The following is an 18,502-nucleotide window of genomic DNA, read 5'->3' as shown; positions in this document are numbered from 1 at the left end:
GAGGTTAGTAACAATGATTACACTAGGCATGAAATGCCAGCCTATTCAAGACGCAGATGGAAAAAAAAAAGATTACTACGCAGTGCAATATATATATATATATATATATATATATATATATATATATATATATATATATATATATATATATATATATACACACAGCCAGTATCACTCTTCTGTCTGGGTACATAGAATACAGTCTGTCAGAAGTAGCAAGGCTAGTGAGACCACCTAAGGACCTACAGGACCACCTACACAGCAACTTACCAAGCACTGACAGTGAAGACGTACTCAATATACTATAATACTGTTACTGTGCAAAAAACAACCCTAGAGTTAATTATAATACAGGTACAGGGCTGCAGAATACGCATCTCCTTCTGTGCAGGTGTACTGGGGTGACAAATCCACAGAGAAAAAAAAAGTTTGTTTAAAAACCTTCTAAAACAGCAATATGGCCAAATTTCAGCTGGCTTGTCCATTTTGAAAGCTTGTATTCAACTGAACAACTTAAATACATTCTGTGGTGAAACACACAAGGCAGTGATGCGTCAGAATATGATACCAGTTCTCAGACATTAGCCAGCAGGTTTAGAATGCCACAAAAGCTACATGTGCACATTTTGTTTGATGCTGCAATTTAAAATTTTATGTATTCCTTCTTTCAAGTCTGAATTTACATCTTCGGTGCATGATCAGCAAATTCCTTATGAATACATTCCACACACACACACACACACACACACACACACACACACACACACACACACACACACACACACACACACACACACACACACACACACACAAAGCAGACTCCTGCTTTTTATGGTATATTTGCATCTACACATTACTTTAGGCAAGCTATGATTTTTGTTCCCAGTTTCACCTGCTTATCACACATAACTGCACATTTATCTTGTACTTCATGTTCTGTGGTTTTGTACCCTTGTCCTATGCATTTAAACAGCCAAAGTTCATTCCATGTTGTTTCTTAAGACAAAACATTTTGGCATGTTTCACTTGACCTGTTCGGCTGGGCAGAAATATGCAGAGAAGAGACAACTTACTCTTTTGTAGACTTCATCGCTGCTGTCTTGATACTTCTGCTGTATACGCTCCTCCAGGAAGTAGATCCGCAGCTTAAGGCTGAAGTTTTCTTTCTTCAGATCAGTAAGGTGCTGTGACAAAGTACGGTAACAGTTAGACATGTCGGGTAGTAGCAGGGGGGCATTTTTCACTGGCCTTCCCCCCCACTCAGTCTCACTTCATAGTGTACTATGCGCTAAGCTACACACACACACAAAACTCACACACTAAATAATTAAATACAACTATAAAACATAGTGGGAAGCTTGGAGCTCCCAAGCTGTCAAAGTAATGTTTCTGCCATTGTGATCATTATGTGGATAGTACAGCAGCTGCATTTCCCTTTTTACCTCAGGGAAATATCTCTGGAATTCTGACACACACACACGGCCTATAAGACAGCAGGCACAAGTGATGTAAGCTGATCCTGTTTTTAGAGGCAAGCTAAGTAGTTTTGCATCCCTCTCTTACTTTTAGCAAAGGCAGCTGTGGTAATCAATCAGTCATCTGCTTAACCTGTTCCAGTCAGAGTGCTGTCTGCTGGGCAATACTAGCAGGGGGGTATATACATGCACTCCTACTTACCTTTAAACAGTCACATGGAGGAGGACTATATTTACTCTCAAGGTAGATAGGCCAGGTGAAATCTAAAACACCACTGTATACAACATAATAGTACAAGAGAATAGTATGGATAACTGTTCAGTCACGTGCATGCAGTTAGGACATCTGTACTCTGTTTTTGTTACTGTTGCAAGATTTCCACATTTGAAGTTGCAGGGGCAAACCTGTATCAGGCATTACTTTAGAACTAGTGTTAGCAGCACCTACAGGCTATCAGCTCCTTTCCATAGCAGAGACTGATCACTGCAGGTGAAGATTAGCTATAGTTTTTCCCAATGATTATAGAAGATATAGATGTGAGGGAACTAGTACAGAACTGTGATTGTGGCAGTGGGGCTGACTGTAGCAGGAACATTTGTGGCAGTTAAAAATGTAAGTGAATCTATGTGGGAATGTGACCAGGCCACATGTGTGGTTCACTGTGGCAGGAGTGGATGTGGAAGATAAAGATGCATGGAAATCTGTGCAGGACTGTGACCAAGCCACATGTGTGATTCACTATGGCAGGAATGGATGTGAAAGGAGTAGGTATGAGGGAACTGTTACAGGACCGTGAACTTGTGGTATTGCACCTTGTGGAAAGAAAGCATGTAGGAATGATAAATACCAAACGTGGGATTACAAAGCAAGTTGAGAAAGGCAAAATGAGAACAGCTGGAAAGTCTGGGAGACTGAGAAAGAACAAGTATAGCCATGTACAACAAATTAAAAGCATACTGGTATTCAAAGGACATTACACAAAGATGTACAGGAGGAAGAAAGGAAGGGGAGGAACATGAAAGAAAGAAGCTTATGATAACGGTAAGTAGACAGCATCCTGGTAAGGTAAGCCAAGCATGGAAATGAGCCAAGGTGAGCTAATTAAAAAACGCATTCATTTACCTGGATGAGACCACTGCACACAAAAGTACCTCTTTTCAGGAGGTAGTGCAGGATCTCAGGTGTTAAGTGACTTCTTCATATACAACAAATGCATTTCAGTATCAAACCCAATGGCTGACGCTTGTTAGTTTAACCTCTTTGTAACAGTGGCAGATTGAGGCCAAGAATAGATGATACAAGAATGACCCACTGAAGGGCTTAGACAGTAGAATTACTGAGACAGATCTAAGCAGATATGCTAATATTATACCCCAAACTAGACAGAAAACCAAAACTGTTAAATTAACTGTTTGGCAAAAAAATTAATCAATTGTTTAACAGTTTGGCAGTTACTTAACCAGTACACAATTACTTACCCTATACTAATCCAGGAAAATTAAGAGTGGAAACCCAATGACATCAACACCTCATGCCTGGCCATTAACAGTAATGCCATAAACATGGATTCATATGTTTGCTCTTCTGTGTTTGAAAGATATTTTTAAAATGTTGCAATTTTCTAAAGGCTGCAAAACAAATTCATCTTTTTACACAGAAAAGTGTTTGCATGTATAAAGATGCATGAAAAACTTTTTTTGTCTGTAAAGAAAAATTAATTTTATTCCTTTCGACATGATCTTTAACTCTTGACATAACCTATAAGGTCTAGCCTGCCCGAGTATGATACAAATGCAGGTGCTAAACAAGTAGTAGTCAAAGTTTTTGCCTTAACAGAGAATTACTAGTTGGGTATACACAATGAAGCAAAACATTGTGTACTCCTGGAATGTTACTGATATTATTAGACTGGGGAAATTAAAACAGCATTATGCATAGTTATCCATGCATCCTTCTCTATGTAAAGGAGGATTTCAGTTGGGATGGATACTTTAGGAAGTGTTACTTAGTTATTTGAAACATGCTTCTGCAAACCACATTTGTTCTTTCTCACGTGCTTATGACAGATTTTCTGAGGGATTGTTATACAAGTCACAAACCTTTGCACAACACACTGACAGTATATGAAATAGAGAGACAGGCTATAACTCTTTGCCACTTCTGTCATACAAAGGCAATAGCAGCTTCAGAGTCTGAATAATAAAATCGTAGCCCAGTAAAATTCCCACACTAAAAAAAACAAAACAATCAAGTTAATGTCCCTAGTGGAAATTAAACAGGGCAAGTGAAGTGTATTGTGGGTCACAATACAAAGTTACAGCATTATGTGAATTGAAAGTTGAAATGTGTGTTGGGGGGGTTGGCATAATGGTTAAGGCATTTATCTCACAAGGTAAAAGGTTTGATTTTCAGCTTTGCGGGAAATTAGTTAGGCTTAAAATGCGTAAAGGGCAGCTAGCGGAGTACCTACTTACTAAGTGAAACTTGGTATTGCTCTGTGAATAATCATATGTCTCTGACTGATATACTAACTCAGTAGGCATTCTGTGATCATCAGTAACTGTATAAACTCAAAAGTATTATTACTTTTGCTCATATGTTGATCTATATGCATCGGTAATATTGTAATGCACTGCTGCGCCTGGGTCATGGCTGAAAAGGATCTGCCAACCAGTTCATTACCTAGTTAATAAATGTCTGAAGATCTATTACTACTGGGAAATTAACTTTTTCCCCACTGTAATGTGATCTTGGAGTTGGTATATTTAATTTACGGGAGGCGTGGGGGGTGCAGAGGGGCTTGGCCCCCTGCAGAAACGTAGTAAACAGTGTGTAGGATGTTATTTATAGTTGCTTTGTAGTTTTCAATGTTTTGAGATTCGATGTTATGAGTTTTAGATGTTTTGAAGTTTAGATGTTATGGTCTTGATGTTTTGGGTTTAGATGTTATGAGGCGTAGATGTTTTGATAGGTAACCGGTAAGAGTTGTAAGCCTGGTATTGCAGGGGTGTTCTCTGGAGCCTTGAACCAGGTCTCAGGTACTGCACAGATATCGATGTTCTCCATTTTTAGGAGGAGCAAGACTGTAGAAGTAAGACTAAACTTTTCATTTTAGTTAGATTTGCTTATCTGGTCATTGTGCAGGACTGGTCCATTCTCATGTACAAGACAACAAAAAACTGAGAGAGAAAAATGAACAACAGAAAAAGACTACATCCAGAAGACTTGCGTAGCAAGAGAAACTTTCATCAGACTTATTCATTCATTATCCATTTTATCTGCTTTGCCCAATTCATTGTATAAGGGATGCTGGAGCCCAACCCAGCATTAAATGGGCGTACGGCAGGGAAATTTATCCCTGATGAAGCTAAAGCTCTGAGCAAACTGAACTCAATTACACACATGGTAAATGAATAAGCTAAAACATGACACAGTACTAATTCAACTCAAATTATAAAATCAAGAGGGGGCGGAGCCTATATGGCCAACTGGTAGCAGCATTTTTTCAGAGCTCCACAAAATCAGCTTTAAAAAACAGGAAAAAATTAATATTATCAAATAAAAACAATCAAATACTATTGATAAGCCTTTATACTAACTGGATATAAATGTTGGTATCATTTCTTCAATATTTTCCTGTCAAACCAACCTGGAGAATACTATTACTTGTGGATATGAGCAACTCAAAGAATTCATACTCTGAAACACCCTTGAGAAAAGAGATTCAGTTGATATCTTCCACTCTACAGGAACTACCCTTGAAAATGGATGGTTTCAAGGACAACCTTGAAAATCTAAGTGAAAAATGTTAAAAACAAACTGATGTTCTCAGAGAATTATTGCAGCAACAACAAACAAAAATCTCAGACATCGAGACTTCTCTCTGTGATATAGATGGGGGACTGAAAGAGGAAGAAATTCAAAGCAGTTTCCTTTTACAGCAGAACAACTGGCTTATCAATAAGATAGATGACCTAGAAAACAGAGAAAGGTGAACAAACATCAGAATATTTGGTCTTCCAGAAAAAAACTGAAGTTGAGTACATTATTTTATTTTTAAACTCATGGCTACCTGAAATTTTGGACCTAAAAGAAGGGCTATCTAGTGGCATAGAAAGGGCTCATAGAGCCATAGGCAAAGCTATGTCTTCCTCACCCAATGCTTCTCCTAGATCAATAGTAGTAAAATTTTTATCATATATTGATAAAGAACTTGTACTTAAATCAGTGTGGAGAAATAGTCCTTTACAATACAATCAACATCAAATAGGATTTGATAATGACTAGAAATGAGGAAGAAAACATGGCCACTTGTTAAACTGCTTAAACAAAATAAAATAAAAGCTCAACTTGTGTATCCTGCAAAAATCAAGATCCTCCACTTAAACGAAATGAGAACTTTCAATAATTTAGAAGAGGCAACTTCTTTTATCAAAAATAATAACATAACAATTCCAGAGGGAATGGACTGGGCTTCATCTTTGTCTTTAAAAAGATCTCCGGAGAAAAATTCTTGGACTGATGTCAAGAAAAAGAAACAAAGAACGGATTCAAAAAGCACAGCAGTTACAAGTTCTCTCAAAGATTCAACTAAAAAATGAAACACTCTAAAATAAACTAAGCGTATGTATAACATTCAATTTATATTGCTTTTTACTGTATTTCTCTTCATGTTTATCACTCTTTGTTTTCCTCATTGTTTTCTCTGCTCTTTAATATTTCTCTATCTCCTTTCTCTACGCTATAAATGCTTTTATGAGTTTAAATTACCTCAAAAGTAAATCTAATTGTTATATTATTGATAAATAACACTGATTAACAGTTGTGTATAGTTTTGTTCTTACTTTGACATGACTCGTTGAGATAGAAAGGTAGGGAAGGGATGGTATGATATAGAGGCATGTGAGATTGGTACAAAGTTTAGATCATGCAAATATGTTAAAGTTTTTTTTTTTTATTAAAATATTTAACTTTAAAATAAATAATTGGATAAAAATGTTGAGACAATAAATAATGTCTGTTTTAAAGCCTAGTTTACTTCTAGTTCGTAAAACAGACTATTTTTCAAATTTTAACGTTCATTGGTGAAGCACGAATGTACAACATAGTTCAGAAGAGTTTCCACGAGCTACTTGAGGGCGCCAAATCACTCGCAACTTTCTGGGCACTTAAAAAGGGAATTAACTCCATGTATGTATGTATGTATGTATGTATGTATGGATCAGTCTTAAAATTGGCTGCTAATATATGCTTCTTTCTATAAAGCATCTCTACACCTCAGTAAAAAAAAGGAATGCAAAATGTATTATTTATTTATTTATTTATTTTACATTTGTTTACCGGGCTAGTCCAACTGGATACATGTCCATTTTCAGTGGAGGCCCGTGGAGAAAAGCTCCTCTACAAAACTACTATAGTAAAAAATAAACAAAAATGTACCATAATATATCAACATATACAAATAAAATCGAAAAACATGTACTTTAAACCTACAGCAGGAAGTAAAAGCATTTGAGTACAGTAAGTGGTCTAGTAAAGTAGACAAATACAAGTAAAGTACCTAATTACTCTATTGCATCTTTGTAAGAAGTTGAGAAGTAGTGATTTTATGCCATTATTAGAAATGAAGTAACAGAACCAATAATGTAGAGGATAATTTAGAGTGATTAGATAGAAGAAGAAAAAGAGTAGGTGTGAAGAATCAAATAACAAGGAGGTAAAAAAAATGGTTAGTCTGGGGTTGTTGCAGAGCAAAGCCAGTGATTAGATAAGAATAGTTTTAGTTTAGTTTTAAATAGTGGGAGTGATATTTGCTTTGTGAGGTCTTGAGGTAGCTGATTCCACATTTTACCAACTGAGTTGGAAAATGTAGAGTCACCTGCTGAGTTCTTAGATAGGGAAGTATGAATCAGTATTTTGTTAGAGGAGCGTAGGTTCTTCAGATTGTCATAGGGTTTTATGAGGGTGGAGAACATTGGAGTGTTGTCAGGGTGGTGAAGGGCTTTATGGGCAACTATAAGTTGATTAAATTGTATTAGGTTGGGTAATTCTAGCCATCCTAGTTTTTTAAGATTGGAGCAATGATGAGTCCTGTATGGAGAGGCTGTAGCAAATCTGGCAATATTGTTATATGATGTAGCTAGTTTGTTAAGATTATATTTAGAAAGGTTTGTATAAATAGGGGAGGCGTATAATAGGGTAGAGATTAAGTGGGTTCTAGCTATTGTAGTTTTGGCTTCTGGAGTAAGGTAAGATTTGATTCTATAGAGAGAACCTAGTTTTCTGTTTGTTGATTTTATTGTAGAGTCAATGTGCGTGTCAAATTTTAGTTGATTGTCAATTGTAATACCTAGAAGTTTGGTGGTATTGTCTGGAGAGATAAGGATGCCATTGTTAGCTGTGAGTGAGAAATTAATGGAGGGAGACAAGAGAGTGGGTGTAAAAATCAGGAGTTTGGTTTTCTTTGGGTTAAGGAGGAGACAATTGTTAGAGAACCATTGCTCTAAGGTTGTGAAGGTTTTTTGTGTGAGAGAATAAAGTTCAGACTGTGTTGGGGCTGAGCATATGATGGTTGTATCATCTGCATATTGAATGCAAGTTGATAGGGGAGTGGCTAGGTGAAGGTCGTTTATAAAAATAGAGAATAGTAGAGGGCCTAAGATAGAGCCCTGAGGGCTATACTCCTATAGAGGTAGGAAGGAGATCAGAGAGATGGTTATGCCAGAGTACAGCCTGTTTTCGGTTATCCAGATAGGATGCGAACCAATTTAAGGCTAGGTTATCAAAAGAGAGGGACTTCAGACGATGGAGGAGAAGTTTGTGGTTGACCATGTCAAAGGCTTTGGAAAGGTCAACGAAGAAGGCTGAAGAAGGAATATTATTGTTGCGGTTTTTGTTAATTGAGTCGATAAAGGATAGTAAAGCTGTAGTAGTACTATGGAAAGGACGAAAACCATGTTGGCACTTAGCTAGGAGGTTGTTATTTAGTAGGTGATTTAGTAACTGTTTGTGGATGCATTTCTCCATTATTTTTGCAAGTGGAGATAATAATGCTATGGGGCGGAAGTTGGAGTACTCAGTAGAGTCACCACCTTTGAACAGTGGGATGATATATGAGATTTTCCATATTGATGGAATTGTGCTTTCTTTTAGGGTCCTGTTAATCAGTATAGAGATCGGGTAAGCTATAGCTTTTGCACCAATTTTGAGGAATTCTGCTGGTAATTTGTCAGCCGAGGGGGTCGTGGGTTTTAATTTATGAAGTAAGGATGATATGTAAGTGGTAGGTATGGGTTTGAGGTGGAATGGGGGGGAGTGGAGCTTTGGGATAATAGTTTGGAGGTATCAGGGCTTTGTTGGTTAGCTAGCTTTAGAATGGCAGAGGTAAAGAAAGTATTAAAGGCATTAGCTGTTTGTAATGGGCAGTCGGGGTTGGAATCAATTGGATTTGGTGTGGCAACTTTGCCAGGGGATAACAGGGTATTAATGGCGGTCCAAAATTTATGTGGTTGGTGTAGGGATGATTGCTGTAGCTGAGTATAAAAGTTCTTTTTATCTTGTAGGATGGCTTTCTTTGTTACATTTCTTTGTTCTCTGAAAATGAGGCGATCAGTTGTGTTTTTTGTGGTACGCCATTTAGTCCAGGCTTTGTTCCTATTAAGGATTAGTTTCCTAGTAGTATTTGAAAGCCATTGGGCTGTTTTAGATTTTATTCATATAGAACGCATTGGAGCATGATGTTCTAGGATTGTCAGAAAAGTATGATTGAAGTAGCTAACAGCTTTGTCTATAGGGAGAGATTTAAGAGATGACCAATTTACTTGCATAAGTTCATTTTGAAACAGAATGGGGTCAAAGAATTTTTTGCTACGGGATGATTTAACTTGGGTAGGGATAGTTAAACTTGTTTTATGCCTGATGATATATGTTAGGGAGTGGTCGCTGCGGTCATCTGGGAGAGTTCCTGTTGTATACTTTTGCTGAGGACTGTTTATAAGTATCCAGTCAAGTATACTTTCTTTATTATTCTGTTTGTTGGTTCTTGTTGGGGAGTTAATGGTTTGAGAGAAGCCATGCAGGTTAATAAGGGTGGGTGGATAGGTATGTTTACATAAATTCCAGTCAATATTAAAGTCTCCTAAAAGTATTGTTTCTTGAGGGAGATTTAGTGAAAGCCAATTTAATATGTCTTCTAAAATAGTGGGATTTTTTCCTGGGGGAAGATAGGTACAGATAATGTTAAGTGTTTTGTGAGGGTTGAGCTGAAGTTTGGAAATAATTATTTCTACATTATTGTCAGATGGAAGGGTATAATTAGTTTTACTTATTTGCAGTCCGGTTTTATAGATAATTGCCACCCCGCCACATGAAGGACAGTGTTTACTAGTTCACATGTTTAAATCCTTGACACAGCTTTCTGTGCTAAATCAGACACATCTTACAATTTATTACCCTAGTTATTTACAGATATACTTGTCTTGATACTGTTCAGGAATTACAGTGACTTTCTGTGATGACATGTCATGTTATGCCTAACAGGTGTTCGTGATTAATAAATATTGGCAAGCCTACCATATATCTTTTTATAACAAAAAATTATAGGGCATTTGTATTTCAAATAAGTATAAGTAGTTGGTTTTACATTCCTTACTTCACAAACAACGATTTTAAAATCATAATTAGTATGCTATATTGGTCTCAAGTAAAGAATTCCCATTCCACTGGCTTAATTTGGTTTCAGATATTTTTGACACAAGTTTTCTCTTTATCTGAAGAAACAGCTAGATGGAAACCACCACGATGTAAAAGATAAAGTTGATTTATTATAAAACAAGCGCTTTCTCGTGCATCCAAGGCACGCTTCCTCAGGTTTATACAGCTTTACTTCATTAAGCAGCTTTTATATGCTACTAAATCATTCATCAATTGATTTAATTCAATCAACCAATAAAAACATTTATCAATTAAGCTTACTAAAGCTAGTACAATAGATATAACAATCTAAAAGCAAAAAATAACAAAATGAAAATATGCATTTAGTTCCATAGGGCATGAAGCAATATTATCAAATTATAATCTTACATATAGTATATTATGATATTCTAAAACCTCTTAAGAAAATAAACATAAAAATATATATATAAAAAAAAAAATAATAATAAGACAATGCAAGACATATCAAAGATGAACTTATGTACTATCAAATATATATATATATATATATATATATATATATATATATATATAAATACTACATTGCATCTTATCCCAAGAACTAATACTTTACTACATTGCATCTTATCCCAAGAACTAATACTTGATATATTATAATTTTAATCACATGCAGTTAAAATAGGTTTAATACTAATATATTGATTTAAACCTGGTTCAATATGTGCCATCAGTCTCAAAATCTATCTTAGTTCAACAGTTTCTAAATAGTTCATCCTGTCACCTCCTCTCTTATTATAGCCTATCAATTGTAAAACCCTGAACCTAAAACTATAGTTAGGTTGAATAGCAACATGCTTAGCTAAAGCATTATTCAGGTTTAACCTCTTAATGTCATATGTATGATTATATTCTCGGTCTCTTAGCCTTCTTGTAGTCATGCCCACATAAAATGCTGGGCATTGTGTGCATGTTGCTAAATAAACAAGGTTGGTAGTTTCACAGGTGGCATAAAAATTAGGTCTATAGATATAGTTAAGAGAGGGATGAACAAAGTGATCATCACTAACTATATATTTACACATATTGCATTTATTGCATGGAAATGTACCATGTCTTAAAATTCGCTTATCTATACTACCGATTAGTAAATCAACTTTATCAATACATAAAAGCCTTTTTAAGTTCTTACTTTTCTTATACCAAAAACTAGGTGCTGTCCCTATTAATTTAAGACATCTATTATCTACAAGTAGGATATTCCAGTTTGTCCTAATAATGTCAGTTACATAACTTATATCACTGGTATATCTTGTAGTGAAAAATACCTTATTTAAATCATAATGTGTCCTATATTTATATATAGTCTTAGGATGTCTTTGAACAACAGAAGCCTCTATATCCACATGCGTATCATTCATAGCAGAACAATTTAGCTTACATTGTGAAACATTGTAACCTCTTTCTTGAAATAGCCCCCTTAGATGACCAATCTGTAAGTCCCTATCACTGTCATCTCTACATAAACTGGAAATTCTTTTACTTTGACTCCTAACAATGTTGGGAAACATGTGACGTGGATGCATGCTATCATAATATAGCAATGCATTCCTCCAGCAGGGTTTTCTATATAGAGTAGTTGAGATCAAACCTTCTGAACTTTTTTTTATTGTAATGTCAAGAAAATGTATCTCCTGAGGTGATATTTCCAGTTTAAACTTTAGGAATTCAGTTGTAGAGTCTAAATAAATAACTAAGTCATTTAGTAGTGCTAATTCCCCATCCCAGACTATTAATATGTCATCTACAAAACGTCTGTATAATAAGACATGTTGAAAGAAGCTGCTATTAAACAAATAAGCACATTCCCAATGATACATTACTAAATTTGCATAAGAATTTGCGCATGGGGTGCCCATACCTATACCCCATGTCTGTGCATATAATGCATAACGGTACATAAAGACATTGTTATTTAATACTAAATCCAAGAGACTACAGACAAGCAATTGTGTATCACTATTCAGTGAGCCTATTGAAAGTAAAACTTCCCTAATTGCCTCTATTCCATAGTAATTTGGGATTACTGTAAATAAACTCTTGACATCCAATGAAGCTAGAACAACAGAAGGGGGTAACATGCCATCTTTCATAAGGTTATCTAGATCATCCAATAATTGGTAGGTATTATTTAAAATAGTTGGAACACTCCTTGTTAACGGTCCAAGGATGGATTCCAAATAATAAGAAATGTGTTCTGTAACCCACCCCGCTCCTGACACTATAGGTCGTACAGGTATAGGAACAGTTTCTTTATGAATCTTTGGGAGACCCTTAATCAGGGGTATTTTTTGGAAAGTCAATTAAAAAATATTCATAAAGCTCACTATCAATCTGTCTACACATCAAAAGGTCATATAGTGTATCATGAACATTTTTCACAATGTTAATAATGGTTTCATTCTCTATCAACCTATAGGTCTTATCATTTTCTCTTTATCTGCTAGATTTAATCTTTAATTGATGAATGGATGCGCTTGAGCTTGTTCATCAATGTCTGAACAGAGCTCTGACACGCTAGTTGTTGTAGACTAATGGTGTTGTTATAGCTAGACTATGGTTTTTTGGGGTCGGATTTTAGGTAAATTAGCTAGGACAGTATAATGAGAATAAGCAAATACGCTGTAACAGGATGGAGAGAAGTAGAAATAGGACAGGGGGAAGGTCGAGGTGAACATAGGGAATTACTCCGTATTTAATGGCTTTGGGGATGTTGGCAGGCAATAGTATTGGCAATTAAAATGGTTAAGTGTAGAAATATATGTATGCTTCAAGAATGACAGCATAGTAGTTGGGCAGTTCGAGACATTGTTTTGCATCACAGACGCTGTGACAGGTCTTACACAGTTTGTACCATGTCAGACAGCTAGATAGGCTATATTCATGAAAAAAGATTAGCAGTTGTAGCTTTCCCAATTGGGGATAATCACAGCGGAGTTTTGGTTAGCTGGTGATTAGTAGCGGCTCTTTATGATGCCGCAGTATTAAATTTCAACACCAGAAAGATAGATTTTCACATAGCCACTTCTGTTGGTTATTTCCTAACAAATGACTGATAGAACTGAACTGATATATACATCACCATGAGTTCCTTATTGCTATTCTACAATAGTAAATGTGATGGGATTATATTTGCAAGATTCTATTTATGCCTTGCATAGAGGTGCTACTATAATGTTTATGCTTGCAAATCTAAAGGGGTAATTTATAATAGAATTTCTTGTAGATGCAACTTGAACAAATTTAATCTCACAACATATTCCAAATATAAATTATTCGATTTCTTATCAGAGTCTTTACTGAATTTAGTCTTTATTTGTTCTCTGTTTGTCTTTTATTAGCCTTTGTAGGTTATGTACATTCCGAATTGCTAGGTCACATAACTACACTGAAGAAAGCATTATGCAGCATTTCTTTCCACATTACTTGTCTTTTGTTTTCTTTCAGTTTATTCTTATTTTACCATAAGCAATGTATATCACATATTTGTCAAAAATTATTCAGTCCATTTTACATATGTTATTTAAGTCAGTGCCATGTTTTGTAGATTGTTGTTTGCAATCCATTTATTTGTAGCAAACTAAACCCAATTTAAAATAATGTGAGCAGACTAATATGATCTTTTAAGGGGACAGAGGTAAGCATTCTTATTAAGATAGAAGATGAGACGCACAGAACAGATGGTGCATAGATGTATCTATACCTGCTGAAATCACAAGACGCTGGGCTTGTTGTAAATTCAGATTTCTTTTTCAATTTGTAAATAGCATCTGCACATTAATGGCACACTGACATAGTTGTTATGATCTTGAAAATAACATTGGAATGTATCTTCAGTTTTAATAGGAATATGTATGTGTAGAGATACATATGGTATAATATAATGTTGTATTTCACACAATTTCTAAGGTGATGACCTCACGGAACATATTGTATATATTTCAGTATCGGGTCCAATGAAAGATTTTTACTAAGTTACTTCTCAAACATATAAATTGACATGGGAAAATGCACTATAGAGCATATCAAATGTAATGTATGTATGAATATCAGTGTAATACTTAATATGGCATGACTTATGAAGCAGTTCAAAGGTGCACAAAACCTGTTTAACTCATAGAAAAGACTGACATGATTTCTGATGGAAAATTAAAGTTATTTGGCATTCTATTGTTACTCTCATATTAAAACCACTAAGATTAGCATATCTCCAGTAAATCATTATGGAGCTTACAGAACATTCTTTGCTGTTAAGGTATGAGAGACATGTTGGATTTTTTTTCATCTAACAGATTGGGAATGTATATCATTCCATGTCTAGTAGGAGTATTTTGGTATTACTATTTTTTATTACTAGCTGTAGTTGATTTTGTTTTTAATTTTTTTCATTCTTATGGGCCTGAGTTGGACTACAACATATATCTAACAGAAAAAAATAGGAATGAAGAGTCAAATGAGCAATCTATGTATCAAAATAGATTATTGGGTTGGGTTCGAACCATAAATCTTAATGAACGAAATAACTTAACCCTAAGAAAAGATCTAATTTATTAAGATATCTAAAAATTAATAAAGCACAAGTAATATTTCTCCAAGAGTCTCATTTTAATACAATTGATAAATATATCTGGAATCCAAATGAATACTTAATATTAGCCCATTCCTAACATAAAAAAATAAAAAAAGGAGTAATAACCATGGAAAAAAAGTATTATTAATCCTCAAATTATTTACAGTTATGAAGATAAAGAAGGTCTCTTAACAATAGTCATAATAAAATATAATAGAATTTGCACATCAGTAAACTTATACTGGATCCCTGGTATGGGTATCGGAACTGCAAAAAAAAATTTAGACTTTATAAGTAACACATATAAAGGCAATTTGATATTGGCTGGAGATTTTAATTGTATTTTAGATAATTCGAAAACTACAAATATTAGAAACCTACGTCTCAAGCCAATAGCTAAATTACTCATTAAATTGATTGAGATTCATAATTTAATTGACACATACAAATAAAAAAAAAATAACTCTCTACTATTTTCTCATCAAGACTATAGATTTAGCACTCATACTAGAATAGATAAAATTTATGTTTCACATGATTTAAACACAAAAATAGTACATTTTAAAATAATTAATTGTCCTAATTCAGATCATAATGCTTTTCTTCTCAAAATTTAAACGGAATTTATAAACTAAATTTCTTAAGAATACCAGCCTATATTACAAAATTAAAAGAATTTAAACCCTGGCTAAATCTAGAATTACAATTTTTTAGACACTAATTATACTGAAGATTTAAGTATAATAATGATTTGGGATACTTTAAAAGTCTATATATATGGCAAAAATCCTTGCATGGTATAGAAATAAAAGAAAAGAATGGGAATCAGAGTTAGACAATATACAAAAGAAGATCATAAGTCTTAAAAATAAGGACCTAATAAACAACACTGATAACAAAAAAACAATTGAGGATTTAAATAAAAAATATAATGAAATTCTTACTCATAAAACAAATCTAGCATTGGAAAGATTAAAATTAAATTCTTACTCCACATCACCAAGATACATGCATAACTTAGCATCCAGGGTAAAGAAACAATCTAGACTAAATAACATTATGAATATCATTCATGAAGGGAAAAATAACAAAAAGGTTTCTGATATAAGCGAGATTCTTGATGCATTCAAATTTCATTATATGAAGCATTATGATTCGGACAAGAACACTAATAATCATCTAAATCTAGATTTGAAATTTACCAAAGTAATGAAATTACCTGAAAAAATGAAATTGGATATACAAAATCAAATTACATACAAAGAAGTTACAACTAGTATTAAAGAAAGCAAAAGTAATAAAGCCCCTGGAATGAATGGTATTATAATAGAACTATATAAAATGTTTCCACCATCCATAACCTCACTATTTCACAAAACCTTGCTAGAAGTTCAAAATAATAATATAATTCCACCTTCTTGGAGGTATTCACTAATAACACCCATAATAAAAGAAAATAAGGATCCTACACAATGTAATTCTTATAGACCAATTTCATTACTCAATAATGATTATAAAATATTTGTCTATTTTAGTGAACAGAATTAAAAAATCTTTAATACACATAATAAATGAAGCTCAAACGGGCTTTATTTATAATAGACATACCTATGACAATATTCAAAGAGTATTGAACACTTATAGAGTATCTAAATAGACAAGATCAGGAATCCCTGTTAATAACTCTAGACATAGAAAAAACCTTTGATTCATTAAATTGGGTATATTTATTCAGGATTTTAACTCTATACAACTTTCCTCCTACATTTGTCTCATTAATAAAGAATATATATAAAAATAATCTAGCATATATAAAATTAGGACCTTTTACTTCTGAATCTATAGCTATAACAAAAGGAACAAAACAAGGTTGTCCTATGTCCCCTATATTATTCGCTCTCACCATTGAACAATTTGCTTCTTCAATTCGGTCTAATACAAAAATAACAGGCATTGATGTATATGGGAAATATAACTCTAAGATTATGTTATTTGCAGATGACATATTGCTTACACTATCTACTTCAAAACAATCTCTAAAAGAATTAGAGAAGGAAGTGGAACATTTTTATTTGATTTCAGGTCTCCATTTTAATAAGTCAAAGTCTAACTTCATGTTATTAAACAAAAAAAGGACTTAATAATAGAAGGGAATCATATAATGGGCAACCAAGTCTCTACAATAGCTTACTTGGGGATTACCTTATGTAATAATATAAAAAAACTATTTCTATAAATTTCATAAATATCTTAGATCATTTAAAAAAAGTATATATTAAAATGGAATAAAATTTATCTAACCTTTGAAGATAGATTTCAGTTAATAAAAATGATTCTCTTACCAAAAATGTTATATATAGCACAAGCCATTCCTATGATACCAGATAAACATATTTTAAAAGTAATAAACACAATTTTATTAAAATTTTTATGGTATCCAAGTAAAAATAGAATGGCTCTTACACATATCAGATCATGGGAAAAAGGAGGAATACATTTCCAGACATTGAGACATATATAAAAGCCTCTATAATTAGAATAATTTTAAATTGGATTGATCCTAATTATTTTTCAAATTGGAAACCTTGCACACCATCATCTACTCTAGAGAAAACTCTTTAATAAATAATCTTATGCTAGACAATCAAATTAATAAACCCTGGCATATTTTATCTATAGGAATCCAATAGAATATTACAAGACCAACCAACTTAGACTTTATAAATAATATATTTAACATATTTAGAAAGTTTATTATAAATAATTCAGACATAAAAAGTTGGATAGAGTTAATAACTCCTTTTTGGTTCTACTAAGAATTTTTCTAATACATTTCATAGGAATATATTTTTCTTATGGAAAGCAAGAAATTTTTCTTGTTGGGAATAATGTATAGACAATCAAGGAGTAATGGATGGTCAACTAATAATAAATACATATGATCTTTCACCTTCAGACTGGCTTGTCTTACAAGATATTTTACTTCACTCACAAGATCTATATATGTTAACTAATAACTCTCCTTTTAAAGCCAGACCAAAATTTATAAGTTATTTATATGAAGTTATCTACGATAAAAAGAATATAATTTCAAACATTTATAAATTATTAATGAAATATAAGACTACTATTAGCCAAAACTTTTGAGATTTCATTATCAAAGGACATTCATTAAACTCATCTCTGGAGAGTAATATGGATCTACTCTATTCTATAAAACTAACATCAAATGTTCAATACTGGAGAACTTTCACATGGAAATTTCTACACAGATCTTTTCTTACACCCAATAGAATAGCTAAAATGAATCCCTCACAAAATGTTACTTGTTGGAGATGTCTGCAAAATTGTAAAGCAGATTGGATACATATTTTTTATGATTGTAGTAAACTTAAAAAATATTGGGAAGATATTGGTATTTTTCTCCAAGCCATATTTACTGATTCTTTTGTTTTATCTAAATCGCTAATTTTGTTGAATGTTAATGAAGAATCAACAATGAATAAAAAAAAAATATATCTGTTATGGACTATTCTAGCAGTTGCTAGAAAATGCGTAACCAGGAAATGGAAATCCACTTCAGAACCATCATTTGAAGAATTCTTGGGATTACTAAAAGAAACTTCTACAATGGAAGTAAAGGTAAAGGAACTAATAATTTCACCTAAGCCATGGACTAACAGTCCTTGGGGAAAGATCTTTACTCATTTTAAGACACTAGAAACA

At 33.6% G+C, this 18,502-nt stretch overlaps 1 protein-coding gene across 2 annotated transcripts in view; it reads right to left on the bottom strand.

The window, feature by feature from the left end:
- LOC122813133 (phosphodiesterase 4D interacting protein) overlaps positions 1-18,502 on the bottom strand; it is a 1,898,306-nt gene that overhangs the window by 1,263,347 nt on the left and 616,457 nt on the right. For both annotated transcript variants that reach the window (XM_044085281.1, XM_044085280.1), the window contains exon 4: positions 1,074-1,184. In XM_044085281.1, the coding sequence (XP_043941216.1) occupies positions 1,074-1,184 (111 nt within the window). The remainder of the gene's footprint in view (positions 1-1,073; positions 1,185-18,502) is intronic.

The sequence above is a fragment of the Protopterus annectens genome, chromosome 10.part0 (assembly GCF_019279795.1).
Source record: "Protopterus annectens isolate FY-2018-M chromosome 10.part0, PAN1.0, whole genome shotgun sequence".
Classification (NCBI taxonomy): domain Eukaryota; kingdom Metazoa; phylum Chordata; order Ceratodontiformes; family Protopteridae; genus Protopterus; species Protopterus annectens.
Note: the sequence above shows the minus strand (reverse complement) of the source record. Positions and strands in the feature narration are given on the sequence as shown.